We start from the raw sequence: 20635 nt of genomic DNA, 5'->3' as shown, positions 1-20635 counted from the left end.
GTTTTAGCCCTCAGTTTTGAAAATGGTTCGACCATTTCAGTTTTTCTGTGAAGAAATGTTTGCAATTGTATAACTAACTGTATGTCATACTTTGGGTACATTTTGGGCCACAACTCCAAAACAATGCTCACTACTTCATGTGATGTGAAAAAAAAGAACATTTATTATTTCTGCACCTTATTTTGTGTAATTCCTATCTATGATATGAGCATTTCTATACAAACTACAATGCGTTTCCTTTCAAACGATACCATCCATATGCATGTGCAGCAAATAATTCCTAAGTTATACACTTTTTTGGGGGTATAACATTTTAGGTGGAAATTCACATTTTTGCCTGTCAGCTGTAGAGGTTTTAAAGGATGGTCCGGGTGCCATCTTCCACTTCCTAGGTTGTGGCAAATATTTAATTTGATAATAGAACATCCCTGCTGAGCTTAGCCACGCTGCCCCAGACACAACACTACAGATGCAAAGATATTCAGCAAGTGAGCAATCAATTTAAAAGCAGGTTGAAAATTACATATATTCCCCCTGATGATGATATGCATGGAGAAATAAATCAGAGAGCAAGAGGGAGCATAGAAGAGAAATGGGGGAGAGACAGTATCACCTGATCTGTCATATCTTAAAAAGCGCAGGGATGTGTCACCTAACGTCTTCAAAAAGAGAGATAGAACCCTCCTGGCACATTTTGATATGAAAGGTTTCTGTGATTGCTAATCTATGCAAAACAGTGACTCATTCATAATGCATGAGCAAGAAGAGATACCAATTTTGCAACGCTTTCAGATTATTAGATATTATCGTGAATGCAGCGGATGAAATGTGAACACTCCTACCTGTCCCATAGTAATTACATGAGTGGAGTGGTCTAAACAGCAGTGGTGGAAAAAGTACTCAATTGTCATACAAGTAAAGATACTAGAAAATGACTCAAGTAAAAGTAAGGTAAGTCAACCAGTAAAATACTACTTGAGTAAAAGTATTTGGTTTTAAATGTACTTAAGTATAAAAAGTAAAATGGAACTGCTAAAATGTATTTAAGTATCAAAAGTAAAATCCATTTCAAATTCTGTATATTAAGCAAACCAGACTGCACAATTATTATTTTTTTTAAATTGACGGATAGTCAGGGGGCACACCCTAACACTCAGACATAATTTACAAACGCTGCATGTGTTTAGTGGGACCGCCAGAACAGAGGCAGTAGGGATCACCAGGGATGTTTTTTTGATAACTGTGAATTGGACCATTTTCCTGTCAAAATGTAACACATACTTTTGGGTGTCAGGGAAAATGCATGGAGTAAAAAGTACATTATTGTCTTTAGGAATGTAGTGAAGCAAAAGTTGGCAAAAATATAAATAGTAAAGTACAGATACCCCAGAAAGGGTTTGGGGGAGGGGGGGTATGTCCCCCAGTGGGGAACACACCAACGGGATATAATCACAGAACTCCTAATAGGGATGAATGTGTTTCCCTCCATTCTATGAATCCAGTTGTTCACCTTGATTTATTCACTTTAATGCTGAATCTTTAAGTATGAGCGGTTGACAGTTTTAACAGGCCGTCAATCACACTGTGATGACACGTGATTAAATAGGAAGATCTTCATCCTCTCAAAACCTCAACGACACACAGCAGGATTAAATTAAATTGGCAGGCATCCCAAGGACAATGATGAGTGTATTTTCTATTCAAAAGGCAGTTCAAAGTATGCAAGTTAGATTAGCATTCATTTAATAATAGCCAGCTTATTAAATTTCTTCTTGGATATTTGGGTTCTTTAGAAAGCCAAGTGTAATTGCATTGAGTTCTATGCCAGGTTCTTAACGCGGGTGGTAGCATGATTAAAGATTTGGCATCAATGTTTGCGTCGCTAGATTTACAATAGATGCAATGAATTGTACATATTTCTGATTGAAGCTTCATAACCGAGAGACATCAAGAGAAACCACTTCAATATTATATACTAGCATATTCACCCAAATGCCACAGTAGATAGCATTAATTCCACAGAAGTCAACTACACAACCTGAGAAATCATTATTGCCATAGTTTTGGTGGGGATTTTTGACAGGGTCAGTTCATTTAACCATAACAGGAGCATAGCTGCTTTAGAGTTGGGGTGCACTTGACTCATTCAGTAGAAAATATACATATTCTTTTACAGAGTTGGCGATGAGCAAGCCCTTGAGCTGACCCGTCTACGAGACAGACCGCAGGAATAAAATACAGCCTCAATACTTCCTCTCACTCTTTTTAAAAAGCAGAGGAGCCCAATTTTTCAAAACTTCAATGTCAAAACGTCTCGATTGCACATCAGTCTTGTGAAAAATAATTTTAAAAGAATTGCTGACAATTTTATGCTTTTACATTCCCGGTAACTTTGCCATAAGGGATTTGCTCTTAAACCGAGCAGAGCAGAGATGAGGGGTGGTATAAAAATCAATAAGGCTCTTCAAAGGCAACAAGAAAAAGCGAAACCTTAGCCTGCAATTAAAACAAGAGCTGCCGGCACTAAGGGGATGACATACTACTGTGCAGGTTTCTTCCACTACTTCACACAACCAGTTACCTGATCGATGTAATGACATGAATATGGTATGTGCAGTGGACACTAGTCATATGCTGTGGTGGTCAACGCTCTCTATGTTGATGTAGTTCTGGTAACTCTGTCTAGTTATGTTAGTGCTCACGTGAGTCACAAGTGACCCATTGTTTTTCCAAAGTGGCACCAATGTTTCAGTCCTCTTCAAATGAAGCGTGGGGACTCTGGGGAATTCTGTCACAGATTCCACCACACCCCCGCTGGCTTTAATAGGGTCAGCAGATCCCTGCTTTCACCAGAGCCAGTTGCCCCTGGCCCCCTCCGCCCCGTCACTTCCCCAAAAGGGCAACCTCCCCACAGGAGGGTCACAGAGCCCTAATGAATGGTGGTGGGGGCTCGGAGACTCGACCCACGAGGGCTTTCAGTGGCTGATGTCTGTCAGCCGTCTGTCTGTGCCTGGAGGCTGGGAGAGGATGGACATGCACGCACGCACGCGCACACACTGCTGCCTTGGCAACAGCTAATGGGGATCCTAAGAAACTACTAAATGTTAATGACCACATACTGTACTCAAAATCTCCAACTGACATGTATACCGATATAATGACCTGCAAGGAAAAACATGCATAGGCAAACAGTCATGGCCAAGTACAAAGTGATATATTGTCAGCCAGTTCCAATTGTGTGTTGAAAGTGAATGGGTCATGACAACATTTCACCAGCTCATTGAGACCAGAGGGATGGTGGTGCCATAGGGATCATGATCACAACATTTCCATAGCAAAATTAACCATTGCGTTACTCTTGCTTGAGCAGTACGACTTCTGCATCCCTTATTATTCTCCCATAATGATTCAAACACTGCACACTTTGTGAAAACAAAACCACAACAAAAATATATAATTTACACATATTCTCTTTTAAAGGCTTTTCTAGTGTTTATGTCATCTCCAGTGCTGTCATTCTCCCTCTATCCTTGACCCCCTTTCATTGCTCCTTCTGTTATCTGAAATAATGTCAGGGCCTTCTTAGAATCTATTCATCAGAGCAAAAAGAAGCTGGCACTGACATTGATTAAAAAAAACATCTGTGCCTCGCAGGGGTAAAAGGAGAGAGAGTAGAGAAGAGAGAAAGTAGAGAAGAAAGAGGAGCTTAAAATGAAACGGGCACGGCTGGGCTGCTGTCTCCCTCTTGTCCCCCCTCGTCAATGCCATTTCAATTGAAAAGTGCAGTGGTAATTAAATTGCAGCGGGGGTTAGGGGCGACTGTGCAGAGCAGTGACGGGGGCAGCACTGACATAAAGATGACACAATTCAGGGGGACGAGAGGGGCGACAGGCGGAAAGGAGGGGGGTGGGGGGGGGGGGGCATGTGACAAATGCCATTCATTCATACACACTGCCAGGTCCACACTACTCAATCTTCATGACATTTAAAATTAAATAAAAATTGAGATTTAAGACTAAGATATCCCCAACTGACCTTTTCCGAAATGAGAAGTTTTCTAAATTAGGCTAATCCACATCTTATATGAATGCAGCATAGGCAGAAATGTCTGTTATGCTTAGAGGATGAGCAGTTAAGTAAAACATAATTTGAAGATGCCTGTGTGTGTGTGTGTGTGTGTGTGTGTCAGCACAAAAGTAAGCGTGAGTCACTGCACGCCACGAGCTGTTGATCCACATTAGAGGACATTAATCCAGGCTCACTGATAAGCCTTGGAGAGCCAGCCTCCCATTCCTCATGTGCTACACCACCTTTCTCACACAACATTAACACTGATCAAAAACAAACGCTTTCCTAATTTTGAAAATAAATCAATAGAAATATGGGATGCATATGTACCAGAGGAGGCTGGTGGAAGGAGCTATAGGAGGACAGGATCATTGTAATGGCTGGAATGGAATTAATGGAACAGCATCAAACACATGGAAACCACGTTTGACTCCATTCCATCGATTACAATGAGCCTATCCTTCTTTAGGTCCTCCAACCAGCCTCCTCTGATATGTACTGAAATACATTGATTCAAGATTTGATTTTTTTCCCCTTATACATGCTGTAGCATATCATGGTTAATATAAATAACAAACATGAAAACCAATGTGAAAGGCAGAGATGTAGCCTAGCCTACCTACCAAGAGTTATTTTTAAAGGCCTTGCATTTCTTGGTCTGCGGCATGATGCGTCAGACATATTTGATGACCAAAGAAATCAGATAATGGCTGTCATTTTCAATTTCATACTCAGCTCTTGGAAAGAAGAGCTTGAGGGGCTGTCTTCAAAAAAAACATGGTCTCACCACAAAAAAAAGTATGGAGAAATACAATTTTTGCTTTGGACCTTGAGAAAACAATTACCCTGCTATGCTTCTTGAGGAAGTGGTTTATCTTAAAAATCCATTTTCTATTTTTAGTCAATGAATTCACCATAACTAGTCTTGGATGGTGTCCAAGTGTGCAATAGCTCCTTTAAAAAGACATCCAAACACCATTTATGTGACACATAGAACTAGAAGGTTTTCAGTTTTAAAAGGTTAGTTTAACAAATAGTGCATCAGCCATGGCATTGTATTGACACCTGAAGCAAACACTGAATGACAATCTATCTCTCTGACTCACTCAGTCCCTGTTGAGGTTAGTGAATTCTTACATTTTGCTGCCATCTATTGGAAAAACAGATCACTGCACCTTTCAAAATTAACACTATGTCAATGAAGGTAGAGATATTCAAAAACAAGACTAAAAACCGCACACTGAAAAAGGACAAATGGACCAATCTTGAGTTGAAAACAAATAAGCACTAAAGTCAAGGTTGGTCATCTATATTTAAAAAAAATAAAAAATTCTCAGTGGGTTTGTTTTTGAATAGTAGTTGTCCCTGCCAAAACCAGCAGCTAGACACACTGCTGAGCACAGTGTTTCTTGCTTTTCTGCAGCATCCGCTTTAGAAATCTAATGAAAAGCTCATGCTAGACATAGAAAAACGGTTCAAAACCACATCTGTTAACATTCATTTCAGGCCAGGCTCATACTCCAATACTGAAAACAACATTTCAAAGTGACGTGTGATCACCTGCCTAGTTCCCCTACAATATTAGTTTCATGACCTCATGAAATGGCATGATTTCAGAGTTAGAAAAATAAGTGATGAGTGTGTGATGAGCTATTGTCCTCCCCTGACACAAAGAGTCTGTCTTGACTGTTGGTAGTCTAATAGACAAGTGCTATTAACATTCACGCGTCAACCCATACTGGAGCCAACTCTATTGTTCGCTGTCATTCCTTAACAATAGAATACTTGGTAGGCCAGAGTCATGCAGCAAAGCTCCCAGCTACCCTATAGGGAGGGCATTGGGCACACCCATGGCCAGTGAGTCTCAGTAGCGCGCCAAAACCTCCAGGACCTCCTCTTTCACAGCGAGGGGAGAGTGCTGCTGCACGCCTGCTGCACCGATACGGGTCTCCCAACAGTCATAGCCACAGTCTCTCAAGTCCTGGATCGTGTTCTGGACCACCGAGCACTCCGTTTCTACGAGAGGAAATCACAAAGAAAAACAAACCATCACACACAGTGAACTACATTTAACACCCAACTTGTTTTTGACCCTCCGTTCCTGCTTACTGCACCGGAGGATTCATTTACATCTGCAGAGCTTGGGAGAAGGACTAGGTTTGCTACTGAAATGGCACCCCTCGGAGTTCGCACCCTAGGGTTCTGTGATGCGAGACTCCCACTAGGAGGTGGAGTCTGACGGCCGCTGTGAGAGCTGAACCCACAAAGCCCTCTCTAGCAAACACCAGGGTGCCCAATAACTGGATAATAATGTGTAAACATAGGCTAGGGCTAAAATGCCTGGGGTGAAAATGTGTCAAATAGGGGAGCAATTTCTGAAAGTAAAAGTAGAAAGCCTCCCACCATGTAACAAAGGAAATGTTTGCGTGGGATTTGGATTTCAGACTGACCTTGAAGAGGGCATTTAACCTGAACCGCTTCTGTGTGGCTCAGCTGGGAAGAACATGGCACTAGCAATGCCAGGGTCATGGGTTCAATTCCCACTGGGGTCAAATATATTTAAAAAAGGTATGCTCCCACTCTCTGTACAGTAAGTTGCTTTAGATAAAAGTGTCTGAAATGGTAGTAGTAGTACTTATTCAGCTGAAGAACAAACAGTAAGCTAAAGTACATCTCTATGTGGAGAAAAATCATTACAATGCTCATTACAAAGAAATGATAAATACGTAGCACGTCATCAGACAGTGGTTGGTTTTAACAAGGCTGCAGGATAGCAGGTTACTTCACTGCATGTTTCGTCCCTGCTCTTGCTCAAATCAAAACTTCTCAGGTCAAAGCTGATCTGAGAGCACTGAGGGGAAAACACTTGACTAAACCTTTTGGAAAATAGCTGCAAACCACAAAAAATGTGCAACACTTGTTTGCTAGTACAACAAAACAAATCAACTTCATTTGGGGCTATATATTCTATGCGTTACGGGCTGCAGGCATAAGCAAAGGTGGCAGTGGATTTTTGTGGAAATAAGCGTGAAACACAGGATCCTCCTGGCTAACTCAACCAGCTCTCCTTCTCTATACCGTCCGTTTGAAACTACAGAACTTTTACCTCAAAAGAGGATGACTGAGGGTGACATTTTGTCACACACCCCATATCTTGGCTCACCGTCAAATCAATATAATGGAGCCAAATCTACTGATGTGTCGACATACAATCAGCATGCAGATGTCATTTCACAGATCTCGCTCACTGTTAAGAGGTCACGCTATTCATAGAAATATAGACAAGACAACAAGGCTCTCAGCAACTCTCTGCCCCAAAAATAAGGCGAGGACCATAGATGGTGGCAATACCAATGCAGCGTAAGAACACATAACAAAGGGACGCCCCCACTTGATTACTGCGAGCCAGATGAAAGTGTAGGGAGGCATTACTAGCAGACAGCTATAGTACCTGGTCTAAGCAAGGTGATGCCACAGCCCCCTCCTCCGGCACCAGTCAGCTTGCTGTGTAGCCCTCTGGCCAGGGTGACCTGGCACAGGGTGTCCAGGGTCGTGTGTCCGACACCAATCACATTCAGGTGGTGCTGGTTGATGTCAATAAGCTCCTATGGGAGACATAATAGCAGCTGTGGGTTTTACATAATTTCATTTTCAATCTGTTTTGTATGAAAACACAATTTTGTTCTGTATTTTGGCTTTTCATGCAGCTTTTTACCAGGGGTGCAACTTTGGTTTTAGAAGTGAGGGGGGGTATAATTATTTTTTATAAATGAAGATAAACACTCTAAACAGCCTACCCGACCGCTCGCAGGCATCCGCATGGTCCTAAAGCACACCGTTGCCTCATTTTGTATCACATTCCAATGATAAACTGGGGGGGGACAACAATGCAATTTCAAAATGTTAAGGGGACATGTCCCCCGTTCCTAGTGAAAGTTGCACCCCTGGCTTTTACCATGTGTAAGAGGAAGTCAATCATTTCTACGCTGTGTCAGACTGGTAGTGTCTGCCACACCAGAACACACCGTCAATAGGCAACATGTGTTTCAATACTGTACCTCCAGGACATTGTAGTGCTCTGGTGTGGGGGTGTCGCTTGCCATCTCTGTTAAGGTCTGCTCACAGGTGCAGGAGACTGCATCCACAGACTCCAGTACAGGGTTTATAATAGAGGGAAACTGGAGGGGGGAGAACAGCAAATAAAATATAGAATGAATGCTTTTTACAAATAATTGGGAATTCAATGTAAAGGAATTTAACAACACTAAATATACTTAAAATAAGTCAACAGTGCAGACTAAAGCAGCAAATGTACATAATATCGTCTCATCTAGTGGTCATATCATTAATTAAAACAGTCAGTACATATTGCATAGCAGCACAAAAAGCCAGTCACTCAGTGCTGAGTGAAAAAATGTAGCTCTTTCCCCCAATCACAACACTGCCAGTAACACCACCTATGACAATCTAACAGAACAGAAGTGCTCACACCTGTGGATGTCACCTAGGCAACGGCACACAGGGGTGCTAGCTTAGCGCTTCTTCTCCATGTTTTATGAAGGCAGTCAATGCCAGGCCCCAGAGTGTCTTTCCCATGCAAATTAAAGCACTGGCGATTACACTAATTACAGGGCTGGGGAGGAGAACACAGTGGAGACGAGACCACAGCCATTTAGTACCTTGTTCAATTTGTCCTTCACTCCAGCAACAAGTACCTTGGTGCTGCGAGGGACCTTGGTGTTCGTGAGTAGGATCCTTAACATTGGGACCCTACAAGTGGGAAAACATTAAAGGAAAGTTAGCAATATCATACCACATTATGTACCTGTATTCATTCAGGTGTTGCTATTGTCAATGTTTCTCCTCATGAGTGGCAATAGCAGAGTGGAGTCCATAGAATCCAAAGAGAAGGAGCACAGACTATCTTTTCCATTCATTGTTTGTGACAGCATGGGCAGTGTCACGGAGGTAAGTCCTTATTCTAAAGTAGCCCATTGTAACTGCATTGGGGATTTAATGCCACCTGCCATAATTGTTCAAGAGTATAACCCATTAACCCACTGACCTGGATGACATTCATTAATCCCTCCAAAACACAGTCGACTACTTTAAAATAAGGCATGCTATCACACTCTATAAAACTGGCAATGTAAATTAGGCCCATTGACCATATTCACTACAGTGACATGGAAAGGGTTTGGTTTAGTGTACAGTACCTGCTTAAGGCTGTTATCTTCCCAGAACGGTATCTCAATATGCCACCTTCAAGAGTCAAAGCAAAGTGATAGAATCGGCCATCAATCAGATACCATAATAGAGTAGAGTAATTTGAGCAAAATAGTATTTTCTGGCCGCAAAACAGCCCTCGCACCACACAAAGGAATACTGCAGCTGGTGACTGCATGTAAATGCAGCACATTTCCCACTGTTAACTGTAACATCAGCCTGCTCACAGAGAACACACACAAGAAAAGTAACTCCCGCTACAATACTGTTCAGTGCCGTTCTGCAGACAGAACATGCTGCCAGATTGTATCACACCATTCATTGTACCACACACACCACAAAGCTGTGTGGTACCGTGGGGTCTGTGCACAAGGCAGAGGGATCCGGGTCTTACCCCATGTCCCCACAGCATTGTCCACCCCTGAGGGGTTCCCATGGATGATCCTCTCTCCCTGAAACGCCCACCTGTTAATTAGCTCCATCTCCACCTCACCCCACCTGTTGAAACACAATGAAATACAGAAGAGATGATTACAATGAGGATTTACACTGGGCCTTCAACCCCTATCTAACATAGCCCTCTTGTCACTCACTCTGTGCTTGTGATGAGTCCAGCCCCACCCATACTGACATGTGAGGACATCAGAAACAAAGTCCGATCTGACTTCCAGAATTTATAACGGACTAGCATCCTCCAGTTGTGGAAATAGATTTAAGAAAAATGGGATCTGAAAACTATCAAAATCTCTAGAGATGACTGAAAAACAATATGTAGGTTGCTGGAGAAACTGCGGCCAAACGGAAGCAAATAGTTCACACTGTGGGCAGAATATATTTGTACTGACTGACTGTCTGGAGGGTGGAATAGCATATCCCAGGACTCAGCTAGTGGTGCTGCAGCAGCTACTCTAAATTAACTTGAGTAACTATTCGAGTAACTACACTGTTCCTAGACCGTCATTGAAAATAAGAATTTGTTCTTAACTGACTTGCGTAGTTAAATAAAAGGTAAAAATAAATAAAAATAAAAAAAACTATAAATTAAGACATATGGGTTACAATGTTTTATTTGTTTGTTTGTTCAATAAAAAAAACAGCTACTGAGAGATTTCTTTAAATAATTCAATGTTAATAGATCCAGTAGGGTATTTGGTGTTAAGTCATTACCTGGCTGTGTTTTCCTGGTCACTTAGTGGAGAAGGGATGGTCCCACTGGCAGAAAGCATGGCTGCAGCCAGGCACACAGAGTAGGCAGCGCTGGACCCCAGACCCGCTCCAGTTGGCAACTCTGACCACACAGACACCGTCAGGCTGGGCAACTCCCTGAGATGGACGAGAATTATTAACCACATTCAATCAATTACTGCAAACATTTTCAGCATGGCTTGCTTACATCTAGGAATGTGACTGTAGTAGGATTTCTTCAGCCTAGTTGGGTATGGCTGAGTGAAAAACTATTAAATGTGGATGAAAAAGCTAAAAACAGCACTATTGTTTTTACCTACTAGTGTTTGTAATAGGTTTTAGGGCACTCAATCTCACACAAAAACACCACACTTTGCAAAAGCTCCTACAGCAAAAACATTTAAAAAAAACACATTTCCTTTGATCTTAATCCAACTGACCAAAGGGTCTAGACACAGCAGTCCTTTTTATTGTGAACGACTAGCGTGGCGTACATATGTGCATGGGTGTGACTGCAGCAGACTTGCCCATGACTGCCAGGCCCTTTCTGGGCAGACAGGACAGGCACTGTCAATGCCCATGACAGCCAGGCTCTTTCTGGGCAGACAGGACAGGCACTGTCAATGCCCATGACAACGCCAGGCCTCTTTTGGGCAGACAAGACAAGGCACTGTCAATGCCCCATGACAGCCAGGCTCTTTCTGGGCAGACAGGACAGGCACTGTCAATGCCCATGACAGCCAGGCTCTTTCTGGGCAGACAGGACAGGAGTACGCTCAAAACTAATTAAGGAGCTGCTTTCCCTAGGAACAAGCGCATCCAGACTTGTTAAGGCTGCAGCGTGAGCCCAGTGCCAGCCTCTCATTAGTGGTGGACGGGCTCTGACAGGACGGACAGCCACTATCTCAGACATGCTAGCATAGCGCTGCAAGCGTCAACTCACGATTAGGCCTACTCCTTAGCATCTACCCAGCTCCTAGCTGCCCAAGTCTTTCTCACTAGGATGGGGTCTGTGGTGTTCATTAGGGCATTAGAGGTTTGGTTCTTGGGTACCAAGATTAGCACTACCCTATGTTACCTGGCCTATATAAATCAATTAGCTCTATCAGTTGACACTCTTACCCTGACTTGGCAAAGACACAGAGGTAGATGTAGAGGAAGGCTAGGATGGCCATGCTGCGAGTATCCAAGGTTCCATTTGATACACCAACAAAGTTTCGCAGCATCCTGACAAGCTCTGCATCAAGCTCATTCACATTCCCCAGCTCAGCTGTGAGACAGAATGACACAAATAGACAACATTACAATAGGAGAATAAAACAACCACAACGATACTTCAGCTGTTATTTTACAACTTTGCCAATAGTTTTGGGTTTAAGTCCAGTTCATCTCCAAAATGTGCTACATTGGTGTCTTGTGCTGATTGATTAACTGGAAAGAAATATTTTTTTTTAAATTAATTTGTGACGTTTTTTTTGGAGTGAGCTCAATGCACACATAGATTGCACAGTTTTTCTAGAGATAAATCAGATCAAGCCTGAACTATGCGATGTAGTAGGGGGAGTTGTAGATTCAAACAGGCCAATATTCTACATATTGTAGTGCATAAAACATGGTAATTAACTACAATGACCATAATGGAGAGACAGAAGAGGAAGCGGGACATCGGGACGATTTGTAGGAACGTATGGCGGATGGTTGGACATGGAGAGTAGTGCGGACCAAGTCGAGAAAATGGAGAAACGGTTGGAGAAGCAACAGCTGTGCTGGAATGTGATCAATATGGGTGACAGTTCTGATGATATGGATCAGGAGGATGAGGGTCAAGGATCTGAATGGTCTGTAGTGGAAAGACATAGGAAGAAGAGAGATTATGAAACAGAAAGCAGTGGAGCATCTAGTAAAGAAGGCAAAAAGAGGGTCAAGGTAGGAAGCAAGACTAATAATGTGTCGGATTGGAAAGTTCTGATGGTGTTTGAGACCACAGGGCCTCGTTTACACCCTATCCGATTAACCAATGCCGTAGAGAAAGAGATAGGTGAATTCAAACTAGCCCGGTTCATTGGAAATGGTAGACTGCTAATACTTTGTGGTAGCCAGGCTCAGCAAGGGAATATTCTGCTAATGTAAAAGCTTAATGGGAAGAAGATTAAAAGCCATGTCCCTGGTGCTTATGCTAGATCACTGGGGTCCCATTATCTATGGCCATAGATGATATTATAGAAAATGTGAAGAGAGGCAGAGTGATTGAGACCAAAGGATTGATCAGTAGGAAAGAAGGTCAAAGAAGTGAAAGCTTATCAGTGCTGCTGAGTACAGATAGGATTCCTTTTTTCAATGCAAGAAATGGAAAGCAGATGTTACTGTCGAACATGCTGAATAATCCTATGGGTGGATTGTTTCAGCATGATAGCAAGTGTAATAGGGTAGGGGTGCTTGATTGTGGGGGGGGGTGATAGAAATTAGTATGGATAGATGTATTCTTTTCTTAGTAGCGCAGAATTCGGCAGACCATAATTGATCGCACACTCCAGCACAGTAGGTGTTTGGTCTGTTCTTCTTTTACGCCTGCTACAGAAGCAGAAGAATGCACGATTGTGATGTGATATAGAGACCAGCTGTTGCTTCGAGAGGTATCACTACCTGAAAGAACATGATCTAAGTGGTTGATAGTTGGTATTCAGCAGTCATAAAAGTATGCTTTATTTACTTTGAAGAACTACAAAACAGTGATTTTGTCAGAAAGCATAGGCAGGAGCTCTATAGAGATGAGATTACTTGGAATTAAATAATAAAGTTGTTAAATAAAACAAATGTAATACACACAATAACTGAAATATTTTATTAAAGTAATGTGCATAAATGGTTAATAGGTGATAAGCAGTAATGGGCAGTCACTACCATCATGGGACTTTTATTCATTGTTTTATTCTGTGTGGTTACAGCATTTAACCTTATCCAAATAATTAAAACCAAAATCCATGATAATTTTTCATTAAAATAATTTAACCGAAACGACCACAAAAAGCACTAATAGCTCAGCACTATCAGAAGTGGAATAGATCTCACCTCCAGAGTCAGGGAGAAGCTGCTTCAACGCGGTCACATCCCAGCTGAGGAAAGTGTTGATGTTGGGGAGATTGATGCAGACTTTACTGGTGGATGTGGCCTGCAACCGTAGGTATGTGCGCAGGTTCAAACTTACAGCCAGAGCCACCTAGCACAGGTTGGAGCAAAAATACCTCTGAATTATTGTTGTGGTTAATGTCAAATCAATTTCAACAACCAATCTTTCGGTGAACAGAAAACCATAACACTGCTTGTCCTGGGGGTCATATGACGAACAAATCTCATGAATACATAAAGATGATGGACTGGCATGGACAACTATCTTCAGTAAGATATTCATACAATAAAGTAAATCAGGCTCAAAATATACTTAAAAGTATAAAACAGAACATGTAAAGTGTTGGTCCCATAGTTCATGAGCTTAAATAAATGATCCCAGAATTTTTCCATACACAAAAGAAAATGCTTATTTCTCTCAAATGTTGTGCACAAATTTGTTTAAATCCCAGTTAGTTAACATGTCTCCTTTGCCAAGATAATCCATCCACAGGTGTGGCGTATCAAGAAGCTGATTAAACAGCATGATCATTACACAGGTGCACTTTGTGCTGGGGACAATAAAAAGCAAATAAAATGTGCAGTTGTGTCACACAACAATGCCATATATGTCTCAAGTTGAGAGGGTGTGTGCATTTGGAATGCTGACTGCAGCAATGTCCACCAGAGATGATCCCATATAATGTAATGTTCATTTCTCTACTATAAGCCACCTCCTAATGTCGTATAAGAGAATTTGGCAGTCCAACCGGCCTCACAACCGTAGACCACATGTAACCACGCCTGTCCAGGACCTCCACATCCAGTTTCTTCACCAGTGGGATCGTCTGAGACCAGCCACCCAGACAGCTGATGAAACTGATGAGTATCTCTGTCTGTAATACCGCCCCTTTGTGGTGAAAAACTCATTGTGATTGGCTCGGCCTGGGTCTTGAGTAGGTGGGCCTCGCTCCCCAGCGTGTAGGCCTATGCCCTCCCAGGCCCACCCATGGCTGCGCCCCTGCCCAGTCATGTGAAATCCATTGATTAGGGCCGAATTAAATTTATTTCAATTGACTGATTTCCTTATGAACTGTAAATTAGTAAAATCATTAATTGTTGCATTTATAGTGTTGTTCAGTACATGTCTGTTTTTTATTTTTACCTTTATTTAACCAGGTAAGCTAGTTGAGAACAAGTTCTCATTTACAACTGCGACCTGGCCAAGATGAAGCAAAGCAGTGCGACGCAAACAACAACACAGAGTTACACATGGAATAAACAAGCGTGCAGTCAGTAACACAATAGAAAAAAATAAAGTCTATATACAGTGTGTGCAAATGGCATGAGGAGGTATGGCAATAGGCAATAGTAGCGAGTGGCTTCCTATTTCGCAACAAAGCATCCTTCACTCATGCTGCCAAACATACCCTCGTAAAACTGATTATCCTACCGATCCTTGACTTCGGCGATGTCATTTACAAAATAGCCTCCAACACTCTACTCAGCAAATTGGATGCAGTCTATCACAGTGCCATCCGTTTTGTCACCAAAGCCCAATATACTACCCACCACTGCGACCTGTATGGTCTCGTTGGCTGGCCCTCACTACATATTCATCACCAAACCCACTGGATCCAGATCATCTACAAGTCGTTGCTAGGTAAAGCCCCGCCTTATCTCAGCTCACTGGTCACCATAGCAGCACCAACCCGCAGCACACGCTCCAGCAGGTATATTTCACTGGTCATCCCCAAAGCCAATTCCTCATTTGGCTGCCTTTCCTTCCAGTTCTCTGATGCCATTGACTGGAACGAACTACAAAAATCTCTGAAACTGGAAACACTTATCTCCCTCACTAGCTTTAAGCACCAGCTGTCAGAGCAGCTCACAGATCACTGCACCTGTACATAGCCAATCTGTAAATAGCCCATCCAACTACCTCATCACCATATTGTTATTTATTTTGCTCCAGTATCGCTACTTGCACACTCATCTTCTGCACATCTATCACCTCAGTGTTTAATTTGCCATACTGTAATAATTTTGCCACTATGGCCTATTTATTGCCTCACCCCCCTTATCCTACCTCATTTGCACACAATATATATAGACTTTCTCTATTGTATTATATACGGTATGTTTGTTTATTCCATGTGTAACTGTGTTATTGTTTGTGTCGCACTGCTTTGCTTTATCTTGGCCAGGGGCCTGTTGCACAAAAGTAGAATTAAGACATCCGGGATAAATGACTCAGCTGAGCTCAATGAAGCCAAAACATGTGCGTCCAGGCTTAATTGGTTGCACAAAGACCAAGCCAGGATGAGCAGACACGGATTCATTAAGCCAGGTGAAACCAATCCTGGATAGGTGCGCGCTCACGGCTCACTCAAATAGACCCCGCCACAGATCACAGATTAACTGATTTACCATGGCAACTAGAGCCGCGTACTTTTCCCCGTCGGAAGCACAAATCCTCATGGAGGCATACGAAGGGAGGTAAAATATATAATTAGAAGAAAGGCAACACCGCCACAGTGATAAAGCAAAGAGAAAAAGCGTGGCAAAGGATTGCAGACCCCTGAATGCGTAAGTAGTGCACAATTACACACTCACCGCTCCGCTGAAACATCACAATACAATTCAAATATTAATTCACATCTCCAAAAATGCAGTTGTACTTAATTATGAAACGGTTAAATTTTTAATTGAAATGCACTGCAGATATGAGTGAAATTGTGTAAAGTAACTCCATCACACTGTATAAAGCTATGATACATTTTTTGATATTTTTACTGAAAACAAGACAAAATACCAAAGTAATTTTGCAGTGTGACTCCATTAAATGGTGTGTGTGTGTGTGTGTGTGTGTGTAGATTAAACATGAACGGGCCAAAACGGACATGGCAGCAGGTCAAAATCAAATACAAGAACATTCTGCAGAATGGTATGGTCCCTGACTAATATTTAACAAAGCACAAGCATATATTGTACCAGAAGGTGCCTGCTCACACATTGTCTGTACGTTTTAGCAGTGAAAAAGAATACCCACAGACAAGGCACGGGTGGTGGTCACCAAAGGCTGACCTTACCCCAGCAGAGGACATGGCCTTGGAGCTAAATAAAGGCAGGCCCGTCTTAGAGGGGATCCCTGGGGGAAAGAGACGAGCATAGGTTCCTCCCAAGATGCCACCCGCTTCATTCAAGGTATGTCCTTCCATCTCTACATGGGATACAACCACATTCATATTGAATCAATTTGGACTGTCTGACTTTGGTTTACCTATTGCCTTGCAGTGTCTGGCAGCACTGTGTTCCTGTTAGAGCCACCAGCACAAGCACCAGACGATGCTGATCCAGTGAGTACTCCATCAAAGGCATACTGTAGCCTGGCATGTCTTGTCTACTAGCTTCAATATGAATCCGATTAAATGTGATAGGGTGAAGGCCCCAGTGCAGCAGCAACAGCACATGATGGAGACGATGATGAGGAGGAGACATCTCTCTGGATTCCAGAAGGCATGAGGTATCATGTTAAGACTGTGAAAGTACTATTTACTCTACAATGGTGAGGAGTCCTCATCAAAATCAAAAAATCTAATTTCTTTTACAGGACCCAGATGCTATACAGTGGGAAAACCAGCCTGGCAACATAGTGCGTATTAATAAAAGGACACCACATCCTGCCAAATTCCAGCTGCGCTAATTGTATTGTGTTCACAGAGCTCACAAGCTATCAGAAAGTTGTATGGCAACCACCTCCGGCGCCAAATAGAACTGGCAGACATAGACATTCAGTACAAGAAGAAAAAGATGGAAATCTTGCACTGGAGTCTGAAATAAAAAAGAGGACAATTAGGAAACTGGACCTTGAAATAAAAAACTTGAGAGGGAGGTGAGATATGCCTTCAATGTACACTGTATGCTAACTGTAACACAAATGTATTAATCATTATTTTTCTTTCCTCCCCAGCTCAAGAGATGACACAGCTCAAAATAAAAATTAGGTATTCTCGTAAAGTCAAGTGAGCCATGACATATGAGCTCTTATTGTGAGCACACAGGACGGTGGCACTTTCTAAGGTTTTTTTATTTTCCCAGCAATCAGTACAACCAAGTCATCGTTATAAGGCATCGCCCTCTTTTGCCACCCCCCCAGCACCAGGTGGGGCCACTAGCCTATATGAAGGCCCAAAATTGTGTGTTCCTTTCTGCTCTGACAATGGCATGCCCATTCGTGCGAGATGTGGTGGATGAAGAAGCACTTGTGCTGAGGAGAGCCTTCAGGCGAGAAAGGGTCTTCAGGGACCGGTTGGACCCACTGGCCTTCCCTGATGACCATCTATATGAAAGATACAGGTTTTCTGCAGATGGCATCAGGTATCTATGCAGACTACTGGGTCCCAGGATTAAGCACCGCACTGCACGGAGCCATGCACTGAGTGTGGAGCAAATGGTTTGTGTGGCCTTGCGCTTTTTTGCTAGTGGAGCCTTCCTGTACTCAGTGGGGGATGCAGAACAGCTGAACAAGGCCACAATTTGCCGCACAATAAGGAGTGTGTGTCTGGCTATCAAAGCATTAGCAGATGTCTTCATCTCCTTCCCTGGCCACAGAAGACTCTGTGACATCAAAGAGGAGTTCTATAGGATTGCAGGTAAGAGGATCTACAAATTACAGGACAACTGTTAACACATAGTAGGATACTCATTACTTTGTGTGACAGGTTTCCCCAATGTCATTGGTGCAGTGGACTCACACACATAAGGATAAAAGCCCCCTCAGGTGCCCATGAGGCCGATTTTGTGAATAGAAATCCTTTCACAGCATTAATGTTCAGGTGAACATAACTTTTTGATATTGTCCATTGACGAACACTCTGCATTGCCAGTGATGTGCATTGATTGGTGTAATTCCTCATCTTATGATTTCAGATGGTCTGCAATGCTGACTGTGTGATCAGCAATTTGTGGCAAAATGGCCTGGCTCAGTCCATGACTCCAGAATCTTTCGGGCCTCTGAATCTATCAGTGCCTATCACAAGGTAAGCCACACAACCCTATTTATAACCATCATGGCTGTGTCAAGAATATCACTGTGTTTTATGAGGTAGTAATGATGAGATTTGTGTTGACAGGTGATTCTCTGGTGTGTTGCTGGGAGACAGGGGGTATGGCTGCCAGCCTTTCTCCTGACACCTTTCACAGACCCCAGGAAGCACACAGGCCTACAACCATGCCCATGCCAGGACCAGGGCCAGAGTTGAAATGACCTTGGCCTCCTGAAGGCACGCTTTCACTGCCTTCACAAATTAAGGGTCAGCCCTGTTAGGGCATGTGATATTACTGTGCTTGTGCTGTCCTCCACAATGTGGCCTGCCTGAGGAAGGAGAGGGCCCCCAGAGTGCCACCAGCCATGGACTGGGACAATCCGGCAATCTTCCCTGATGACGACAGTGGTCGGCTGCTGAGGACCAATATGTGTTGAATTATTTTAGTTAGTATGTGTGCTTTCAATTTTGGTTAAATATGTCCTGCGGTGGCAGAGGAATTTGGGTTTTTTTGGGTTCGTTTTTTGACAATTTGGCCTCTTATGATGATGTGCGGTATACTGTGTGTAATACAGGCTGCAGGAGGGCTATTGCATCCATTCATTTGTCTGTTCAGTTGATGTGTATGGATTTTCCTGCATTATTTTAGTGTGCAGACATGCAGGTGTGTTATATACAGACCTTTGAATGTGTATGTATCATTTTGTATAATATGCTTGGATTCTGTGCTTTCCATCTTGTAGAGTCACTGTGACTTCAGTTTCGAAGGAGCTGATGGTTTACCTGCTTTGTTTTGTCCTTATTCAATAAAGAACATAATGTTACACATTGTTTTTATATTCATATGGAATGTGTATTTGTTTATATGACAGAGTACTAGGGCCACACTGAGAAAAAGGATAAAGTCATAAATTTATGAGGCTGGTTCTTTCTGCAGAAAAGCTACATATTGTTTTACATTTTGATACTTATGACAATGTGATACTTAATATTCTGGCACATCAGCATGTCTTTGTTTATGAAACCATACTGAAGTACAATTTCACGAAATGCCCACATCTGTCATTTTAACAACTGTCCTCCTTTAAAACAACTGGTTACAATTATTAGACTCTGTGTTTTTTTCCCCTCTGTGGCCCTAATATTCTATCATTTATATATAGCCTTATAGTCTATGGGAAACTGTAAATTATCTAATGATAGCAACATCATCTAAAAATCTTTTTTTATCCAAATCATTGAAAATTATATGATCACAAACGTTTAAATAACAGTGGCGTCTAGTTATATGTGATAACAATGTATAGTGAGCAGTGAAATAACTATTGGTTTCCATTTGTGGTGACTGCTGACTGACATTAGGGATGAGATTAAATAGATCCTGGAATTTAGCCTGGTCTGGAGCAGGCTAGCTCCACAGAATAAATCTCCATGGTAATTTATACCATAACATATCCTCCTGCCCCCTATCCATCTTTAGTGCAACCGGATTACGGATCAATTGAGCCAGGATCACCAAGATATCCTGGCTTAATCCCTTATCCTAGTTTTGTGCAACAGGCCCCAGGTCACAGTTGTAAATGAGAACTTGTTCTCAACTAGCTTACCTGGTTAAATAAAGGTGAAATAAAAATAATAAAACGTACTTACCTTGCCATGCACGACAGCGTGTTCTCCGTGGAGGATAGCTTTCCCTGGTGCAGACACGATACATTCCTTGATTTGCATTCTGATAGCAAAATGTAGCCTGCCAAGTAAATGTTGAATTGTTAGTAAAATAGCTATCGTTAGCTAGCTTTTTCCAGTTAATTCATCAGGAAAACGACCTGTAGCTATATATATAGTAATACCTCCAAACCACTCCGTACGATGAGGGATAGTCTTTACAAACTCCCGTTGTATTTTTAGAAGGGATAAAGCGTCCTTATGAAGCTGTCCGCACTGTTAAATACCACAATCTTGAAAACATCAAGCGACAGTCAACACAACACACACAGCAGCGG

The 20635-nt window shown here is 42.4% G+C and overlaps 1 protein-coding gene and 2 long non-coding RNA genes across 5 annotated transcripts; 2 read left to right on the top strand and 1 right to left on the bottom strand.

Annotated features, from left to right (window-relative positions):
- Nucleotides 1-1103: 1103 nt before the first annotated feature.
- On the bottom strand, nucleotides 1104-20635 carry mvk (mevalonate kinase). Its single transcript, XM_024001903.2, has 11 exons — nucleotides 20483-20635; nucleotides 20283-20379; nucleotides 13549-13696; nucleotides 11602-11749; nucleotides 10462-10617; nucleotides 9689-9792; nucleotides 9285-9330; nucleotides 8748-8838; nucleotides 8127-8246; nucleotides 7520-7673; nucleotides 1104-6084 (listed from the first exon to the last, which is right to left on the bottom strand). The coding sequence occupies exons 2-11, from the start codon at nucleotides 20358-20360 to the stop codon at nucleotides 5933-5935; spliced, it is 1197 nt and encodes a 398-aa protein (XP_023857671.1). The 5' UTR covers nucleotides 20361-20379; nucleotides 20483-20635; the 3' UTR covers nucleotides 1104-5932.
- LOC139028786 (uncharacterized) lies at nucleotides 16433-17422 on the top strand. 3 transcript variants are annotated; one of them, XR_011480995.1, is made up of 4 exons: nucleotides 16433-16531; nucleotides 16617-16791; nucleotides 16882-16943; nucleotides 17025-17422. It is a non-coding gene; the product is annotated as an uncharacterized lncRNA (long non-coding RNA). The 3 variants fall into 3 exon arrangements; XR_011480994.1 differs by having other exon boundaries at nucleotides 16882-17422; XR_011480993.1 differs by having other exon boundaries at nucleotides 16440-16531; nucleotides 16617-16943.
- LOC139028787 (uncharacterized) lies at nucleotides 17564-18608 on the top strand. Its single transcript, XR_011480996.1, has 3 exons — nucleotides 17564-17591; nucleotides 17686-18239; nucleotides 18517-18608. It is a non-coding gene; the product is annotated as an uncharacterized lncRNA (long non-coding RNA).

Source organism: Salvelinus sp. IW2-2015, linkage group LG15, assembly GCF_002910315.2.
Source record: "Salvelinus sp. IW2-2015 linkage group LG15, ASM291031v2, whole genome shotgun sequence".
Taxonomy (NCBI): Eukaryota; Metazoa; Chordata; class Actinopteri; order Salmoniformes; family Salmonidae; genus Salvelinus; species Salvelinus sp. IW2-2015.
Note: the sequence above shows the minus strand (reverse complement) of the source record. Positions and strands in the feature narration are given on the sequence as shown.

Bases quoted from the DNA above. Each gene is read 5' to 3' on its own strand.
- mvk (XM_024001903.2), bottom strand. From the start codon at position 20,360: ATGCAAATCAAGGAATGTATCGTGTCTGCACCAGGGAAAGCTATCCTC. The intron at 13,697-20,282 runs GTAAGTACGTTT...AACCTGTGCTAG, and splicing joins ACGCTGTCGTGCATGGCAAG to GTGGCTCTGGCTGTAAGTTT. The intron at 8,839-9,284 runs GTACTGTACACT...TCCCACTTGTAG, and splicing joins AAGATAACAGCCTTAAGCAG to GGTCCCAATGTTAAGGATCC.